Source organism: Podarcis muralis, chromosome 15 (assembly GCF_964188315.1).
Source record: "Podarcis muralis chromosome 15, rPodMur119.hap1.1, whole genome shotgun sequence".
Taxonomy (NCBI): domain Eukaryota; kingdom Metazoa; phylum Chordata; class Lepidosauria; order Squamata; family Lacertidae; genus Podarcis; species Podarcis muralis.
The window spans coordinates 2711423-2728283 of NC_135669.1; the positions used below are offsets into that span (position 1 = coordinate 2711423).

The 16861-nt window shown below is 46.4% G+C and overlaps 1 protein-coding gene across 4 annotated transcripts in view; it reads right to left on the reverse strand.

The window, feature by feature from the left end:
- The window catches only part of BIN3 (bridging integrator 3), a 131538-nt gene that overhangs the window by 75979 nt on the left and 38698 nt on the right, over window positions 1-16861 (reverse strand). For all 4 annotated transcript variants that reach the window (XM_028708926.2, XM_077919642.1, XM_077919643.1 and 1 more), the window contains one exon: window positions 14422-14470. In XM_028708926.2, coding sequence (XP_028564759.1) covers window positions 14422-14470 — 49 coding nt within the window. Of the gene's footprint in view, window positions 1-14421; window positions 14471-16861 lie in introns of those variants that run through there.

Here is a 16861-nt window from a genome sequence, read left to right on the forward strand (position 1 = left end):
AGAAGAGATTAGTCTGTCTGGAATTGGATTTAGCCAGGTTAAGGTGAATGCAACACTGTGATGCATCTGAAGGGCTAGAAATCAAATCAATTCAGCTCACTGCCCAGTATATCGTACAGTATAGTTTACTCTGACCATGAAGTACTGAACTACTGTTGACACTTTGCCCTTCCTGGCAGCAAGCACTGAAGTATGACTAACATCTCCTCCAGATGAATACAATCATCTTCTAAAACAACGGCTACAAAACCATATTTGTATCAGAAGGGGTTCTCCCCACCAACCTGAAGAAGCCTGGTGAGCCAAGTCTCTCATTCTCCCCACACTAGACGTCAGATTGCTCTGGAGAGTTCAGTTGGCAGCTGGTCTCCTTTAGCAACCCCACAGCTGCCTAAAAGTGCATGTGTTTCTGATCTACATTTGCAAGTGGGAAAGCCTCTCCAACAAACCACTTTTCCCTCTGATCAACAGTGGATTCAGATCCAGATGCCTCACCTTCCCACTTCCTGAAACATTCTCCGGAGGCCAACATCTGGAATGTGAAAGCACAGTAAAACTGATATTCCAGGCTACCACCGCAGTTCCCAGAAAGCCTGCACGGATGGCCTTCCTGTTAGTTTCTGTGTGTTGCCACTGAGCAGTGCTTTGGAGTCACAAGACTCTGTTTACATTCCACACATTCCATACGGTTGGAAGTCTCACGGGAGACGGGAGATGGATGTGACGTACTGGTTTCCTGTTCCTTTGTTGTTCGGTTGCTCTCTGCTTTCATAGAGAGAGGATGATTTCTTTTCTGTCTGCGTAGCTTAGAAAATAAAACTTTGCAATGTAGCCATAAATCTCATCACTTCCGCGTCCTGCTTTGATTCTCTGCTCAGGTCGTTAATCATGTTGGAGGCGATTCTGAAGGACTCAGCCGGAGGAAGATGAGCTTTATCAGCTTGGCCGAGCGGAGATCCCAACACTTACTTCAGTCCACAATGGACAGGAAAACTAGGAGATCTAAGTAGCAAAGCCACAAATCAAACAGATGCCATTTTATAATTGGTTTTAGATTGTGAAAAGGTATCTCAAAAGCATGTGCTTTCCTGACACTTATTTGCTTCTGAAGAAATGAGTTGTTATGAATAAAGAGCATAAAAATAACTTTTCTGGATTACAGCAAAGGTCCATCTACTCCACCATTTCATTTTCAACAGAAGCCAGTCAGACATCCCTGGAAGCTCACTAGCTCACCATCAGTGCCCAAATGTCAAAAGGTACACTGTATTGTCATGGAGGTTCCATGTAGCTTTCATAGCCATGGATGGGCTTACCTTCCATAAAACTGTTCAAATCCTTTTTTAAGGCATCTAAACAGCTGGCCATCACCATGTCTTGTGAGAGTGAGTTCTACAAATCAATGCTGCATTACGGAAATAAGTGGACTCAGAAATAGGACTCAGGCAACAATTCATGGCAGAATTATATTGCTGCTGCTGCTTCTTTTTCTTAAATTACAAGGTTGGTGGATTAGGGCAATGCTGCGGATGTAGTGTATCTTGATTTCAGTAAGTCCCCCAAAATATTATTGTGGAGTACTGTGTCCAGTTCTGGCACCACAGTTTAAGAAGGATATTGACAAGCTGGAATATGTGCAGAGCAGAGTGACCAAGATGATAAAGGGTATGGAAACCAAGCATTACAGTGGTGCCTCGCAAGACGAAATTAATTCGTTCCGCAAGTCTCTTCGTCTTGCGGTTTTTTCGTCTTGCGATGCACGGTTTCCCATAGGAATGCATTGAAAATCAATTAATGCGTTCCTAGGGAAACCGCCTTCAGACCAGGTCCGGGGACAGACTGTCCCCGGACCTCTTCTGAAGGCTGGGGGGGGGGCGGGACAAGGGCTTTTCTTCCCACCCCCAGCATTTTAAAAAACCCTGGGACAGCGGAGGACTTCTCCGCTGTCCGGGCGATCTTAAAATGCTGGCGGGCGGCATTTTAAAATCGCCCCGGGGACTTCCGGTCGGCGCCATCGCTTAATGGCGGTCCTTACCTCGAGCTCCGAGGAAGGACTGCTCCGCGAGTTCGGGTCTGACCCGCTACGGCGAGCGGGGGACCCCTAAAATCACAGGCGCTGAAGCCTGTGAACAAGGAGACTCGGTGGGCACCTTTCGCGCCCCCCGGTACTGCAAAAGAGCCTTTTTAAAGGCTCCGGAGCGGCATCGGGAGTGAGCGCGGTGCTGAGAGTCGTAACCCAGCCTGCGGAGTGAAGCCGCGTCGCCATTGAACGGAGAGCGCCGATTCCTTCCTGAAACTACAATTTGACCACAAAACCCGTGAGTAAGATCGACAGACGGGAAAGGGACATTCAAATTGATTCCAAAAGATTTGGCTGAAAACGGGAAAGGCATTAAATAAGGAAGTCTGCCTCCCCGGACTGCATGTTAACTAGAGCAACGAAAAGGCAAGCTGCACTTAAATGAAGGCTACCTTTTGAACTGTCAAAACCTGTCATCTGAATCAAACTTCCCCCCAATGAGCAGGAGAGGGGGGAAGGAAAATTGGACACTGTGAAACTGCTGGAAATAAATAGAGGGGAAAGATCTTCTACTGCCAAAACCCTGAGACGGGCTGCCTAAGTAAGGCACCGGGAAAGTGAACTGTTAACTTAAACTTGATACAAAGTTGGTGCTTGAACTGAAACAAAGTATAAACATTTGATGGAGTTATTTTGTTGAATTTGGAAGGATACTGAAACAGAAATAGCAACTTTAACTGTGGACTTTTGGTTGTAACTTTAACCGTGGACTTTTGGACTCTTTGTTCCTAGGGCTCTTTGTTCTCTGCCTCATGTGTTTTCTTTCTTTTTGGGACTTCTCTTAACTGGATACAATTAAATGCTCCCTCTAGAGGACTTTAAGAGAATCTGTCATAGTGAGAGAAAAAGAGTGGATTTTTCCACTTGTAAACCTTTCCTGTGAGATTGACCTTGAGGATATGAGTGGCCAACCAGAAGAGATAACAACCAGAGCAAAAGCAAAACAAATCCAGCAAGCTCAAAAGAAAAGGGGCTCGATGCAAGGCATAACACCAGCTGGACAGGAAAAAGTAGCAACTGCATCTATGGAGTCAATGACACAAGCACTACTTAAAATAAATCAGTCTTTGGAAGCATTGACAAAGCAGTCAGCTGAGAACACAAAAAAATTAAATGATTTGACAACAAGATTGGATCTGAATACGGCAAGTGTGGCCTCTAATACAGAATCTATAAACAAACTGATTCAAGAAAATTCTGAAACAAGAGGAATTGCTCAAAGTGCAAAAGATACTGCAGAGGAGACAAAGAGGGAGCTTGCACCGATTGCAAAAAAAGTGAATGAACATGATGCAACTTTAGCTCTGTGGGAACTTCAGAGGAAAGAGAAGAACCTAAAATTAAGGTTGGTTCCAGAGAACGAGAAAGACAATCTTGTGGAATTCCTAACAGCAAATATTTCGGAATTTTGGCAGGACGAGCTACAGGAGGAAGAATTTGAAATAACAACGGCCTTCAGGCTGGGCAGAAGGCAAGGCAAAAAGCCTAGGGACTGTCTGATTACACTGAGATCTAAAGAAGAAAGGGACAAAATACTGGACTTACACTATCACAAGGCTTTAGAAATTCAGAACTGTCAAGTTCAGATCTTTAAAGACATCCCTAAATATATCTTGGAGGTGAGGGCCTTTTATAAAGACCTGGTTTACCTGCTGAAGAAGAATAACATACCTTTTAGGTGGGAGTTCCCACAAGGATTGTCTTTTAATTACACAGGGAAGAAGATTAAAATAAAGACAATTCAAGATAAAGAACTCTTTTTGGAAAGATACCAGGAGGGCCTGCAGAAAGGAGTATTAGAAACAACAGGAGACAAAGAATCGACAGACATTGCAAATCTTTCATTTGGACTACTACCACCATCAGAGGAGGAACAAAAACTTGGAGCAGTTGGAGGAATAGGTACATAGCAGTACAATGTCTCTGCAACTTCTCAGCTGGAATTGTAATGGTTTGAACCTTCCCCGAAAAAGACGCCAAGTCTTCCATATTTTGAAGAGAGAGCAATTGGACCTAATATGTTTACAAGAAACACATGTGACCAGGATACACAGGAAACTACTAGTAAACAAGAGACTTGGACAAGAATTTATTTCATCAGATAAGGTCAAAAAAAGAGGCGTCGTGATTTATGCAAAGGAAAAATTGGCCCCTAAAATGATATTTAAAGACGAACAAGGAAGATATTTGGCAATAGAAATACAAGTTCAAGGAGAAAAAATTTTGGTATTGGGAATATATGCACCAAATGAGGGGAAGGCGGAATTTTTTAAGAAGTTGCATGAGACTTTAATGGACTATTTGGACTTTAAAATTATAATGATGGGAGACATGAATGGTGTTGTCTCCACTAACATGGATAAGGCACAGAGACAAATAATTTCTAAGGATGGAAGACTACCAAAGACTTTTTTTGAAATGACTGAAACACTGGACTTGATTGATATTTGGAGAGTGAAGAACCCTCTGGAGAGAGAGGGAACTTTTTTCTCTGAAGCAAAAATGACATGGACAAGGATCGACCAAATTTGGGTAACTAGTAGCATGGCTCCAAAGATAAAAAAAGCAGAAATCTGCCCAAAGACTTGCTCCGACCATAATGCTGTGAAGATGGAGATGAAATTAACAACAACTGGAACCTTCAGATGGAGGATGAACGACGCCCTATTCAGAGATGAAGAGATATATAAGAAGGCCCAAAAAACTTTGAAAGACTATTTTGAGATAAATTTGAGAACAGATGTGGAGAAAAGAATAATATGGGACGCAAGTAAGGCCGTGATGCGAGGTTTCCTGATACAACAAAATTCTATAAAGAGGAAAAAGCAGAATGAGAGGAAAGAAAAACTTCTGGAAAAGATAAAAGAAGGTGAAAAGAAATTGAGGTCTAAACCAAAGTCTCATGAGATTTTGAGAGAAATAAAGTACTACCAGACGCAATATATGGAACTGATGAATCAAGAGATAGAATGGAAAATAAAGCAAATGAGACAAAGAACATTTGAATCGGCAGATAAATGTGGGAAACTTCTGTCATGGCAACTGAAAAAGAGACAAAAACTGAACACTGTGACAAGTCTGGAAATGGATGGAAAAATTATTCATAAACCAAATGAGATAAGCAACTGTTTCCAAAGCTTTTTCAGGAAATTATATACACAGGGGCCAATTGATGAGCGGGAAATAGAAGAATTTATTAAGAAGTATGGATTACCAAAGATCTCAGATCAAAGTAAAAGGATCCTGAATGAGAAAATATCAGAGCAAGAAATAGAGGGCGCCATTCAGAATATGCAGTTGGGAAAATCTCCAGGACCAGATGGCCTAACGGCTAGATACTATAAGGCATTGAAGGAATGGATAATACAACCACTGAAGGAGGTTTGCAATGAAATTTTGGAAGGGAAAAAGGCACCTGAATCGTGGAAAGAAGCTTTCATCTCACTTATACCGAAAACAGAGACTGAAAAGAATCAGGTTAAAAACTACCGCCCTTTATCATTACTTAATGTGGATTACAAAATTTTTGCAGACATTTTAGCAAAAAGATTGAAAAGAGTACTGATTGAGGAGATTCATAAGGACCAAACAGGCTTTCTCCCAGGGAGACATATGTCAGACAATGTCAGGAACATTATAGACATTTTGGAACTGCTGGAAGTGAACATTAATAGAAAGGCGGTGTTGATCTTTGTGGACGCGGAGAAAGCCTTTGATAACATTTGTTGGACCTTTATGAAGAAGAATCTCCAAGGTATGGGGGTAGGCCAAGGTTTTGAAAACGGTATAGGTGCTATATATTCTAAGCAAAAAGCAAAGTTGATTGTGAACAATGTGGTTACGGAAGAAATACCCATAGAAAAAGGTACACGACAAGGGTGCCCAATATCTCCCTTGCTTTTTATAACAGTCCTGGAGGTTTTGTTAAACATGATTAGAGGGGACCAATTGGTTAAAGGGATTCAGGTCGGAGCCAGAAATTACAAACTAAGGGCATTCGCAGATGACCTTGTATTGACCTTACAACAGCCAGATACTAGTACTAAAAGAGTATTAGAATTAATTGAGATATTTGGTCAAGTAGCAGGATTTAAATTGAATAAGCAAAAAACTAAAGTGTTGGAGAAAAATCTAACATTGGAAGAAAAAGAGAAGTTTCAAAGTGAAACAGGCTTAGTAATAACAAAAAAGGTGAAGTACCTGGGTGTGAATTTGACTTCTAAAAATGTGAATTTGTTTAAAGACAACTATGACAAATGTTGGACAGAGGTGAAGAAAGATCTAGAAATATGGTCAAGGTTGAAACTTTCCTTGTTAGGCTGAATTGCTGTTATTAAGATGAATGTATTGCCTAGAATGCTGTTTTTATTCCAAACACTCCAGATCCTGGACAAAATGGACTGTTTTAAGAAGTGGCAAAAAGACATATCAAAATTTGTCTGGCAGGGCAAAAAGCCCAGAATAAACTTTAAGATTTTAACTGATGCAAAAGATAGAGGGGGGTTTGCCCTGCCGGACCTGAGACTTTACTATGAATCGGCAGCGTTCTGCTGGCTGAAACAATGGCTGCTTCTTGAGAACACAGACATTTTGGATCTGGAAGGGTATGATAACAGATTTGGTTGGCATGCTTATGTATGGTATGACAAGGTAAAAATGCATAAAGGTTTTAAAAACCATATTGTCAGGAAAGCACTATACAATGTTTGGATAAGATATAAAGACTTACTGGAAAGTAAAACTCCCAGGTGGCTGTCACCAATGGAGGCTAAAGAGACAAAAAAACTTAATATGGAGTCTAAATGGCCAAAATATTGTGAAATTTTGGAGCAAGATGGTGAAAGGGTCAAATTACAGAGTTATGATAAATTAAGGTCTAAAGTACGAGATTGGTTGCACTACCTTCAGATAAATGAGGTATTTAAACAAGACAGGAAAATAGGTTTTCAGAAGGAGAGGTCGAAACTAGAAACAGAACTGTTAGAACCCAATACTAAGAACTTGTCAAGAATGTACAATCTGCTGCTGAAATGGAATACACAAGATGAAACAGTAAAATCGGTCATGATCAAATGGGCACAAGATATAGGTCATGATATTATGTTTGATGACTGGGAAAGGTTATGGAACACTGGTGTGAGATTTACGGCTTGTAATGCTTTAAGAGAAAACATAATGAAAATGATCTATAGATGGTACATGACCCCAGTCAAACTTGCAAAAATTTACCATTTGCCCAATAACAAATGTTGGAAATGTAATGAGACTGAGGGTACTTTCTATCACCTTTGGTGGACCTGCCCGAAGATTAAAGCCTACTGGGAAATGATCTATAATGAAATCAAAAAGGTCCTTAAATGGACATTTTCTAAAAAACCAGAGGCGTTTCTTCTGGGCATGGTGGGCCAATTGGTGCCAAGGAAGGACAGACCTTTCTTTATGTATGCTACCACAGCAGCAAGAATTCTTCTGGCAAAGTATTGGAAGACGCAGCAGCTACCTACTCTGGAAGAATGGCAAGCGAAGGTGATTGATTACATGGGAATGGCAGAAATGACCGGCAGAATCCGAGACCAGGGGAGTGAGACAGTGGAAGAAGACTGGAAGAAATTTAAAATATATCTTAAAAATTGTTGTAATATTGAGGAGTGCTGAGATGCTATGGTGTTAAGAAACAGAGAATTGCAGCTGTATACCACAAATTTAAGGGAATTACAATGAAGATGAATTAACTAATTAAATGAAGGGTTGCTGATATAAGGGAAAAATAAGGATGCAGAAAAAGGGAGGTATGGGGAAGTCTGGGAAATAAGGTGAAGGAAAATGAGTTTATGAAATTATACATGTTTATTTGTGTGTATGTTTTGATTTGTTTTGTTGTTTGCGTATAATATATGTTTGGAAAACTAATAAAAATTATTTAAAAAAAAAAATAAATAAAATCGCCCCGGGACAGTGGAGGACTTCTCCGCTGTCCGGGGCGATTTAAAAGCCCCTGGGAAGGCAGGCAGGGGGGACAAAGACTTTCGCCCCCCGCCCGCCTTCAGAAGGTGTTCCCGCCCCCCCCCCCCCGCCCGGCTTCGCAGCAGCACTACGAAGCCCAGCGGCTGGGGCAGGTGTTCCCGCCCCCCACCCGGCTTCGCAGCAGCGCTACGAAGCCCGGCGGCTGGGGCAGGTGTTCCCGCCCCCCCCACCCCGCTTCGGAGCAGCGTTCCGAAGCGGGGTGGCTGGGGCAGGTGTTCCCGCCCCCCGCCCGGCTTCGCAGCAGCGCTACGAAGCCCGGTGGCTGGGGCAAGTGTTCCCGCCCCCCCCGCTTCGGAGCAGCGTTCCGAAGCGGGGTGGCTGGGGCTGGTGTTCCCGCCCCCCGCCCGGCTTCGCAGCAGCGCTAAAAAGCCCGGCGGCTGGGGCAGGTGTTCCCGCCCCCCCACCCCGCTTCGGAGCAGCGTTCCGAAGCGGGGTGGCTGGGGCAGGTGTTCCCGCCCCCCGCCCGGCTTCGCAGCAGGGCTACGAAGCCCGGCGGCTGGGGCAGGTGTTCCCGCCCCACCCCACCCCGCCTCGGAGCAGCGTTCCGAAGCGGGGTGGCTGGGGCAGGTGTTCCCGCCCCCCGCCCGGCTTCGCAGCAGCGCTACGAAGCCCGGTGGCTGGGGCAAGTGTTCCCGCCCCCCACCCCGCTTCGGAGCAGCGTTCCGAAGCGGGGTGGCTGGGGCAGGTGTTCCCGCCCCCCGCCCGGCTTCGCAGCAGCGCTACGAAGCCCGGTGGCTGGGGCAAGTGTTCCCGCCCCCCCACCCCGCTTCGGAGCAGCGTTCCGAAGCGGGGTGGCTGGAGCAAGTGTTCCCGCCCCCCCCCCCGCTTCGGAGCAGCGTTCCGAAGCGGGGTGGCTGGGGCTGGTGTTCCCGCCCCCCGCCCGGCTTCGCAGCAGCGCTAAAAAGCCCGGCGGCTGGGGCAGGTGTTCCCGCCCCCCCACCCCGCTTCGGAGCAGCGTTCCGAAGCGGGGTGGCTGGGGCAGGTGTTCCCGCCCCCCGCCCGGCTTCGCAGCAGCGCTACGAAGCCCGGTGGCTGGGGCAAGTGTTCCCGCCCCCCCACCCCGCTTCGGAGCAGCGTTCCGAAGCGGGGTGGCTGGGGCAGGTGTTCCCGCCCCCCGCCCGGCTTCGCAGCAGCGCTACGAAGCCCGGTGGCTGGGGCAAGTGTTCCCGCCCCCCCCCCGCTTCGGAGCAGCGTTCCGAAGCGGGGTGGCTGGGGCTGGTGTTCCCGCCCCCCGCCCGGCTTCGCAGCAGCGCTAAAAAGCCCGGCGGCTGGGGCAGGTGTTCCCGCCCCCCCACCCCGCTTCGGAGCAGTGTTCCGAAGCGGGGTGGCTGGGGCAGGTGTTCCCGCCCCCCGCCCGGTTTCGCAGCAGCGCTACGAAGCCCGGCGGCTGGGGCAGGTGTTCCCGCCCCCCCACCCCGCTTCGGAGCAGCGTTCCGAAGCGGGGTGGCTGGGGCAGGTGTTCCCGCCCCCCGCCCGGCTTCGCAGCAGCGCTACCAAGCCCGGTGGCTGGGGCAGGTGTTCCCGCCCCCCGCCCGGCTTCGCAGCAGCGCTACGAAGCCCGGTGGCTGGGGCAAGTGTTCCCGCCCCCCACCCCGCTTCGGAGCAGCGTTCCGAAGCGGGGTGGCTGGGGCAGGTGTTCCCGCCCCCCGCCCGGCTTCGCAGCAGCGCTACGAAGCCCGGTGGCTGGGGCAAGTGTTCCCGCCCCCCCCCCGCTTCGGAGCAGCGTTCCGAAGCGGGGTGGCTGGGGCAGGTGTTCCCGCCCCCCGCCGGCTTCGCAGCAGCGCTAAAAAGCCCGGCGGCTGGGGCAGGTGTTCCCGCCCCCCACCCCGCTTCGGAGCAGCGCTACGAAGCCCGGCGGCTGGGGCAGGTGTTCCCGCCCCCCGCCCGGCTTCGCAGCAGCGCTACGAAGCCCGGCGGCTGGGGCAGGTGTTCCCGCCCCCCCACCCCGCTTCGGAGCACCGGGAGAAGCGATCTCCCCGCAGCCCCTTGCTTCAAAAGAGGTCGGGGGCAGACCTCTTTTGAAGCAAGGGGCGGTGGGGAGAAGCGATCTCCCCGCCGCCCCTTGCTTCAAAAGAGAAGACCCGCTGTCCCCGGGGCAAGCTTCGTTTTGCGAAGCAAGCCCATAGGGAAATTCGTCTTGCGAGGCAACTCGAAAACGAAAAAACCTTTCGTTTTGCGAGTTTTTCGTCTCGCGAGGCGTTCGTCTTGCGGGGTACCACTGTATTTGGAACAGTTGAGGGAGTTGAGAATGTTTAGCTGTCACACAGAAGATGGAGGAAGCTTATTTTCTGCTGCTCCAGAGAATCAATGTATTCAGATTATAAAAAAGCAAATGCCATCGAAACATTAGGACGAACATTTTGACAGTAAGAGCTGTTTGACAGTGGAACATATTATTTCAGAAGTTGGTGGACTCTCCTTCATTGGAGGTTTGCAAACAGAGGTTGGATGACCAGCTGTCAGCAGTGTTAGAAATTGGGACAACAACAACAACAACAACAAACAAACAACAATAATGATGATGATGGTCATGTATTTATACCCCGCCCATCTGGCTGGGTTTCCCCTGCCACTCTGGGCTTGAAAAGCTATTCGCCACATGGCTCCTGGAACCTAAATTATGGGTGCAAAAAGGCTACTTGCCTTTCTTTCAGTTCAGCTGCACTTCCTATTTATTTTTTCAAAATGCATGAACTATTACACAATTCACATCAGTGAAACATTATTAATATCCTTTTTTTATAGCAATTCTTAACCCAACACCACAAACAGAAATGGGGCTCAGTCTCTACAATTCTTCCAGCTGATCACTTTTTCCTACTTACAAACAACACCTCTATTATATCTTATAAATATAAAATCCAGTTCACATGTGTCCTTCATATATATTTTTGTTCCAGACCTGGTGAGAGAGTTCATTACTTTCTTCTATTGTTCAGTTCCTTGCAGTGTTTATCTGGATGGTACAAGGTCACATTCCATTCCTTTCACTGTTTACAGACTGGCATACGAGCCGCAGCTCCAAATAACTCACAGGGTGCACTTCCAGGCTTCTATCATTAAATTCCCCTCTGGAGTTCTTTCTCAGCACCCAGTTAAGAGCAAGATCCTTTCTCAAATTCAGCCTCTTTTCTGCATCTGTTTGGCTACAGATCATCCCCCCCCCCCGCACTGCATTCCTCCGACAACACACCTGACCAGAAATGGTCGTAGATAAAATCCATTCAGCCTCAATCGAGGGATGGGCCATAGCAAAACCTTATTAAATTCCTTATTGAGCATAAATCAAAAGCCTACCCCCTCTTTTTCAAAGTGTCAGACAGAGTAACAAAGCAACAGCTACACACGTCTCTTTCATTGTGCACGGGAGGACAAGAAAAGGAAAGACCATTTGAAAACCATTAGCAAGCACCACCTTGTCCTTCTCCTTCCTTTCTCAGCTGTTGTAAAGATTCTCAAGCTTCAGAAAAACATTCAAATACCTTCAGAGAGCCAAGCCCAGTCCTTTTGGCAGCTGATTAATTGCAGCCCATTAGCATATGTTGGTCCAGGAGCGTGTCTTGATTAAAGCCAATTGTCCAAATTAAGGAGGAACCATCCACAAATCATGCCGGTAACGGAGGCTCGTCCATGGCAGGGACACACTCCAGGTCGCTCCCACTCTGCCTTTCAAGTTGGCAGACACAGGATTGTGTGGCACTGTGGGATGCAGTGAACTCCCCAGACCCCACTGAGGAGCATCACAAGGATTTAGGCCTCATAAATCCTCCCTTTCCCCTGCCTGAACTTCCTTACAGCCCACAGAGGGCTGCAAAGAAGAACTGCCATTGACTCGTGACATAGCCAGAAACCAAATTTAACTGGCTCTTAGCACTGAAGCCTCAGCGCCTAGGGCTTGCCGATCGAAAGGTCGGCGGTTTGAATCCCCATGGTGGGGTGCGCTCCCTTTGCTTGGTCCCAGCGCCTGCCAACCTAGCAGTTCGAAAGCACCCCCGGGTGCAAGTAGATAAATAGGGACCGCTTACTGGCGGGAAGGTAAACGGCGTTTCCGTGTGTGCTGCGCTGGCTCACCAGATGCAGCTTTGTCACGCTGGCCACGTGACCCGGAAGTGTCTCTGGACAGCGCTGGCCCCCGGCCTCTTAAGTGAGATGGGCGCACAACCCTAGAGACTGTCAAGACTGACCCGTACGGGCAGGGGTACCTTTACCTTTACTAGCACTGTAGGAAAGTAGAAGTTAAAGATACATCAGGAGTTGCCTTAGATCAGATGTGGGGAATGTTTGGCCCTCGAGACATTGGTGAACTGCACCTCCCATTAGCCGCAGCAAGCACAGTCAATGGCCAGGGATGATGGGAGCTGTAGTTCAGCAAACGTCTGGAGGACCAAACATTACCCACAATTGCCTTAGACCATGCAAAACTACTTGTTTTGTCTGCTTTGTCTGCTTTGGCGGCAGGTCTCTGTAGTCCCAAGCAGAGAGGGAACTTCATATCATCAACTATATGATGTTTTTAATAGGAGATGCCAGCAATTGATCCTGTGAGCTCCTGCATGCAAAGCAGGCACTTTATCACTGAGCTGCTCAAACTAGTTGATACATAAAACATAAAATCTGTTTGCTAGCATCAGGTTTTATGCAATGCAGGACCTTTGCATTGAACAATTTCCTCCCATTTTAGCTGATGCAACTGCTGTAATAATTTTTTATCCAAGCATCGGGAGCACAATTTTCTCTCTTGTTGCCAGTTTCTTGATGTGCTGATAAAGGGTTCAGGGACATTATAGTTCCAAGCTGACCAGGGGAGATGTCAACTGATTGAGATGTTTCTGAGCAGCTTGTCTCAGAAAAGCCAATGGAAAGGGCCTTGCTGTCTCTATGGCGCCATTTGCCACCATAGTGCCTTCCTAGCTGTGGCTGTAGCCCAAAACATGTCGAGAGCACCATGGTGGCATAGACTGTTCTATGTAATAGTCAAATTAATACAGTGGTACATCGGGTTAAGTACTTAATTCGTTCTGGAGGTCCGTTCTTAACCTGAAACTGTTCTTAACCTGAAGCACCACTTTAGCTAATGGGGCCTCCTGCTGCCACCGCGCCACCAGAGCACATTTTCTGTTCTCATCCTGAAGCAAATTTCTTAACCCGAGGTACTATTTCTGGGTTAGCGGAGTCTGTAACCTGAAGTGTATGTAACCTGAAGCGTATGAAACCCGAGGTACCACCGTATGTTGTAGCTGGACTTCCTTGTGCCCATGGCCCCTCCTCCATTCAAAGTGGGAACAGAAAAGCTGCCCCTCTGGAACTCTGAGACCTGCTACCACAGCCTTTTCACAACAGGTCATTAGGATGAGGGTTGGTGGAGAAGTAACAACGAAACCTTCATGTTACCTTTCTCTCACCCCATCTCCCAAAATGCCTCAAGAAAGCAGCTTGGAGACTTTCACCCATGTAATATTTCTTTGCATCCCAAGGCATTAGTGTCAATGGTTAAGTAGATGCTCCACAGATGAAGGATAAGGAATGCTAGTCTGTACAAAGGATTACCTTGCCAGAACAGAGACAAAGCCAGCGTCCGCTGTCACCCCAGCATTCAGGGACACTTGCATTAAAGACAAGTAAATGCAGGTTAATTCAGAGATAACCATCATGACCCACAACAGTTTGCATTGCACAAAAGATATCCTGCTGAGAAAAGGCTATGCTATGGCCAGCTGCAAAAAATCAACCAACCAAACTAACAAAAAGCAGCACTTCAGGAAATTCAGACTTGCCAGAAAGTGAAAATGCATTTGTGAGTGTGTTTTAAAATACCTTTTAAAGCTAATGCTCTGCAGCCCAAATTAATTCATGCCTGGGCACTAAGCATTTCAGCTTCCTCCAGTAAGCCTTCCTTTGGAAATGGTTATATTCAGCAATACGAACCACTCCCCCTTCTCCATCTGCTCAGAAAAGATGAACAAACAAGCCATTGCTGAAGGAAGGAAGGAAGCATGTTCAGCCATCTCCTAGGAAAACCATGCCAGAGTGAGAAGAGCCCCTCCTCCTGACACACACACACATACACAAGAGTAAAGAAAAGGGGGAGAAAACACAGATCCCAGATACCAAAATAATCCACTCTGTATCGAGACTCCCCCTCACTCATAGGAACTGAGTGGTGGTCAAAGACAGAAGCAAATTCAGCTCACTCATGTTTTCCCCTCCCACACACACAAACAACATATTAAAAACTGGGACCAGTTAATATGCTGGCTTGAGTCATCAGCCATATGATCAAAGACTGGATCTAAAAAAGGGGGAATTGGTTTACTCACTGTCTTGGGTACAATCTGTTTCTTAGGCTGCCCAATCTTGAACGGAATCCTGGATTGGGGAGGGAGAGAAAAGCAGCAGGAATAAGTACTTATGTAAACAAGCAAGGATAGCAGCTATCAGATAATATGCCACATCGAGGAACGAAATCTTCCTCCTCAAGTCACTTTTTGAGGGAGGAAGTGCCACAGGTCACAAAGCAAGAGGTAAAAACAGTCACTGATTTCTTTGTACCATGCATCAATTTCCCCCCTCACCACTGACAAGCCAGTCCTCCACAGCAAACCTTTTCCTTGCTGTGAGTAGATAAAAAGGACCCCTGACCATTAGGTCCAGTCGTGACCAACTCTGGGGTTGCGGCGCTCATCTCGCTTTATTGACCGAGGGAGCCGGCGTACAGCTTCCGGGTCATGTGGCCAGCATGACTGAGCCGCTTCTGATGAACCAGAGCAGTGCACGGAAACGCCGTTTACCTTCCCGCCGGAGTGGTACCTATTTATCTACTTGCACTTTGATGTGCTTTCAAACTGCTAGGTTGGCAGGAGCAGGGACTGAGCAACGGGAGCTCACCCCAGTCCGGGGATTCGAACCACTGACCTTCTGATCGGCAAGTCCTAGGCTCTGTGGTTTAACCCACAGCGCTACCCGCATCCCTTTGTGAGTGGATAGGGGTAGCCTAATAACATAAATATGAATGCTGCAGGCCGGAGGCATTTTTGGCAGACTAAGTTTCTAAACAATTTAAGTTGAAAAGCAAATTGCAAGAGTAAAGAAATAAAACCAACACAAATGTTTTGATAGGGAAGGAAACAGTGAGGAAAAGAAAAATGCAATGTATCTTTAAAAAAAGGAAAAAAACTTGAAAGCTGTGAATAGCTACAAGTAGATTTTTTTGGATGCAGCAGTGTTTCATCAGACATATGACAAATCTTACAAGGTAGGTGATCCAATTTCATCTCCCAATAAGTTACCTGCAAGGTAAACACAGCTTCCCATAGTGGAGTCTAGAGTGCTCCTTCAATCTCAAATTCCTCCAGCAAATACAGTGGTACCTCTGGTTACGAACTTAATTCGTTCCGGAGGTCCGTTCTTAACCTGAAACCGTTCTTAACCTGAGGTACCACTTCAGTTAATGGGGCCTCCCACTGCCACTGCCACCGCCACGTCATTTCTGTTCTCATCCTGAAGTAAAGTTCTTAACCCAAGGAACTACTTCCGGGTTAGTAGAATCTGTAACCCGAGGGGTTTGTAACCCAAGGTACCACTGTACAGTGCTTTGTCAAGAGGCCAAGATACCAGTTTGCTGAGCTGCACCATGTCAGATGCCAGCACACCAAACATTTTCTTTTTTACATTTATATCCCACCTGCTCTCTCAGAAGTTCAAGGTGCGCACATGGTTCTCCCTCCAATGCTCCAACATCCATTGTGACAAACCTTATAACTGCCTTAAAATCTTGCAATGCAGGGGACTGAGTATGTGCATTATAGACACATCTTTTTTAGATAGATAAATTTATTGTCATTGTCCGTATATACACAGTATATACACAGTATACACAACAACGAAAATCAAACACCCACCCAAAGACCGGGTTCACATACACATTTGCACGTATCTCCAACACTCTCATCCTATTCAGACATAATCTATAAAAACATAACATAATCCAGAATATAACATAACCTATTAAAGGCATAACTGAGGATTCCTGTATACAGCCTCTGTTTCATTGCTACAGAGACAGAGATGGAAAACTGCCAACATTTGTTTTTGGCAAGCTATCCATGCTTTTAATAGTTCTATAGAAGGGGCAACTGAAAACAGCCTTTCCCATCACCTAGTTAAACCACTTTCGCCAACAGTCTTCAGAGCAATTAATAAAAGTATAAAATGCAGTGCAATGACAAGAGAAGCTACACCTCCTTAGATTCTCCTTCCTACACAAGATTAAACATAAGTGCACTTTTTAAGAAATCTAACATATCTAGTCAGGGGCCCAGATTCTTCTTTTTCTATGTAAGCTGTAGCCAACAACCCATATGTACGTGTTATGTACTGGTTTATACTGTACTGCTATTTGTATACAAAATTTAATAAAACGTTTTTGGAGGGGATACACATATGCACACCGACTCACACAAGGAGGTATGCAAAGGCTTTGCTATGCACTCCCCATTCTAAGATACCAATGTTAATGTTACCTACATCAGTACAACCTAGCTGATTGAGCCAAGACCCGCTTACTTCCATTAAACACATATAGAAAAGCTACATCCAGTCCAACCTTATACACATTTACTCAGAAGTAAATCTCATAGGGTTCGATGGGGCTTCTAAGTGAATAGAATCACAATCTTAGTTATTCAAGTGTAAAAATGGGGCCAGGGTGTGGTGGGGTGGGTGGCTGGCTGATGAGCATAGGAACAAAGGAAGTTGTCT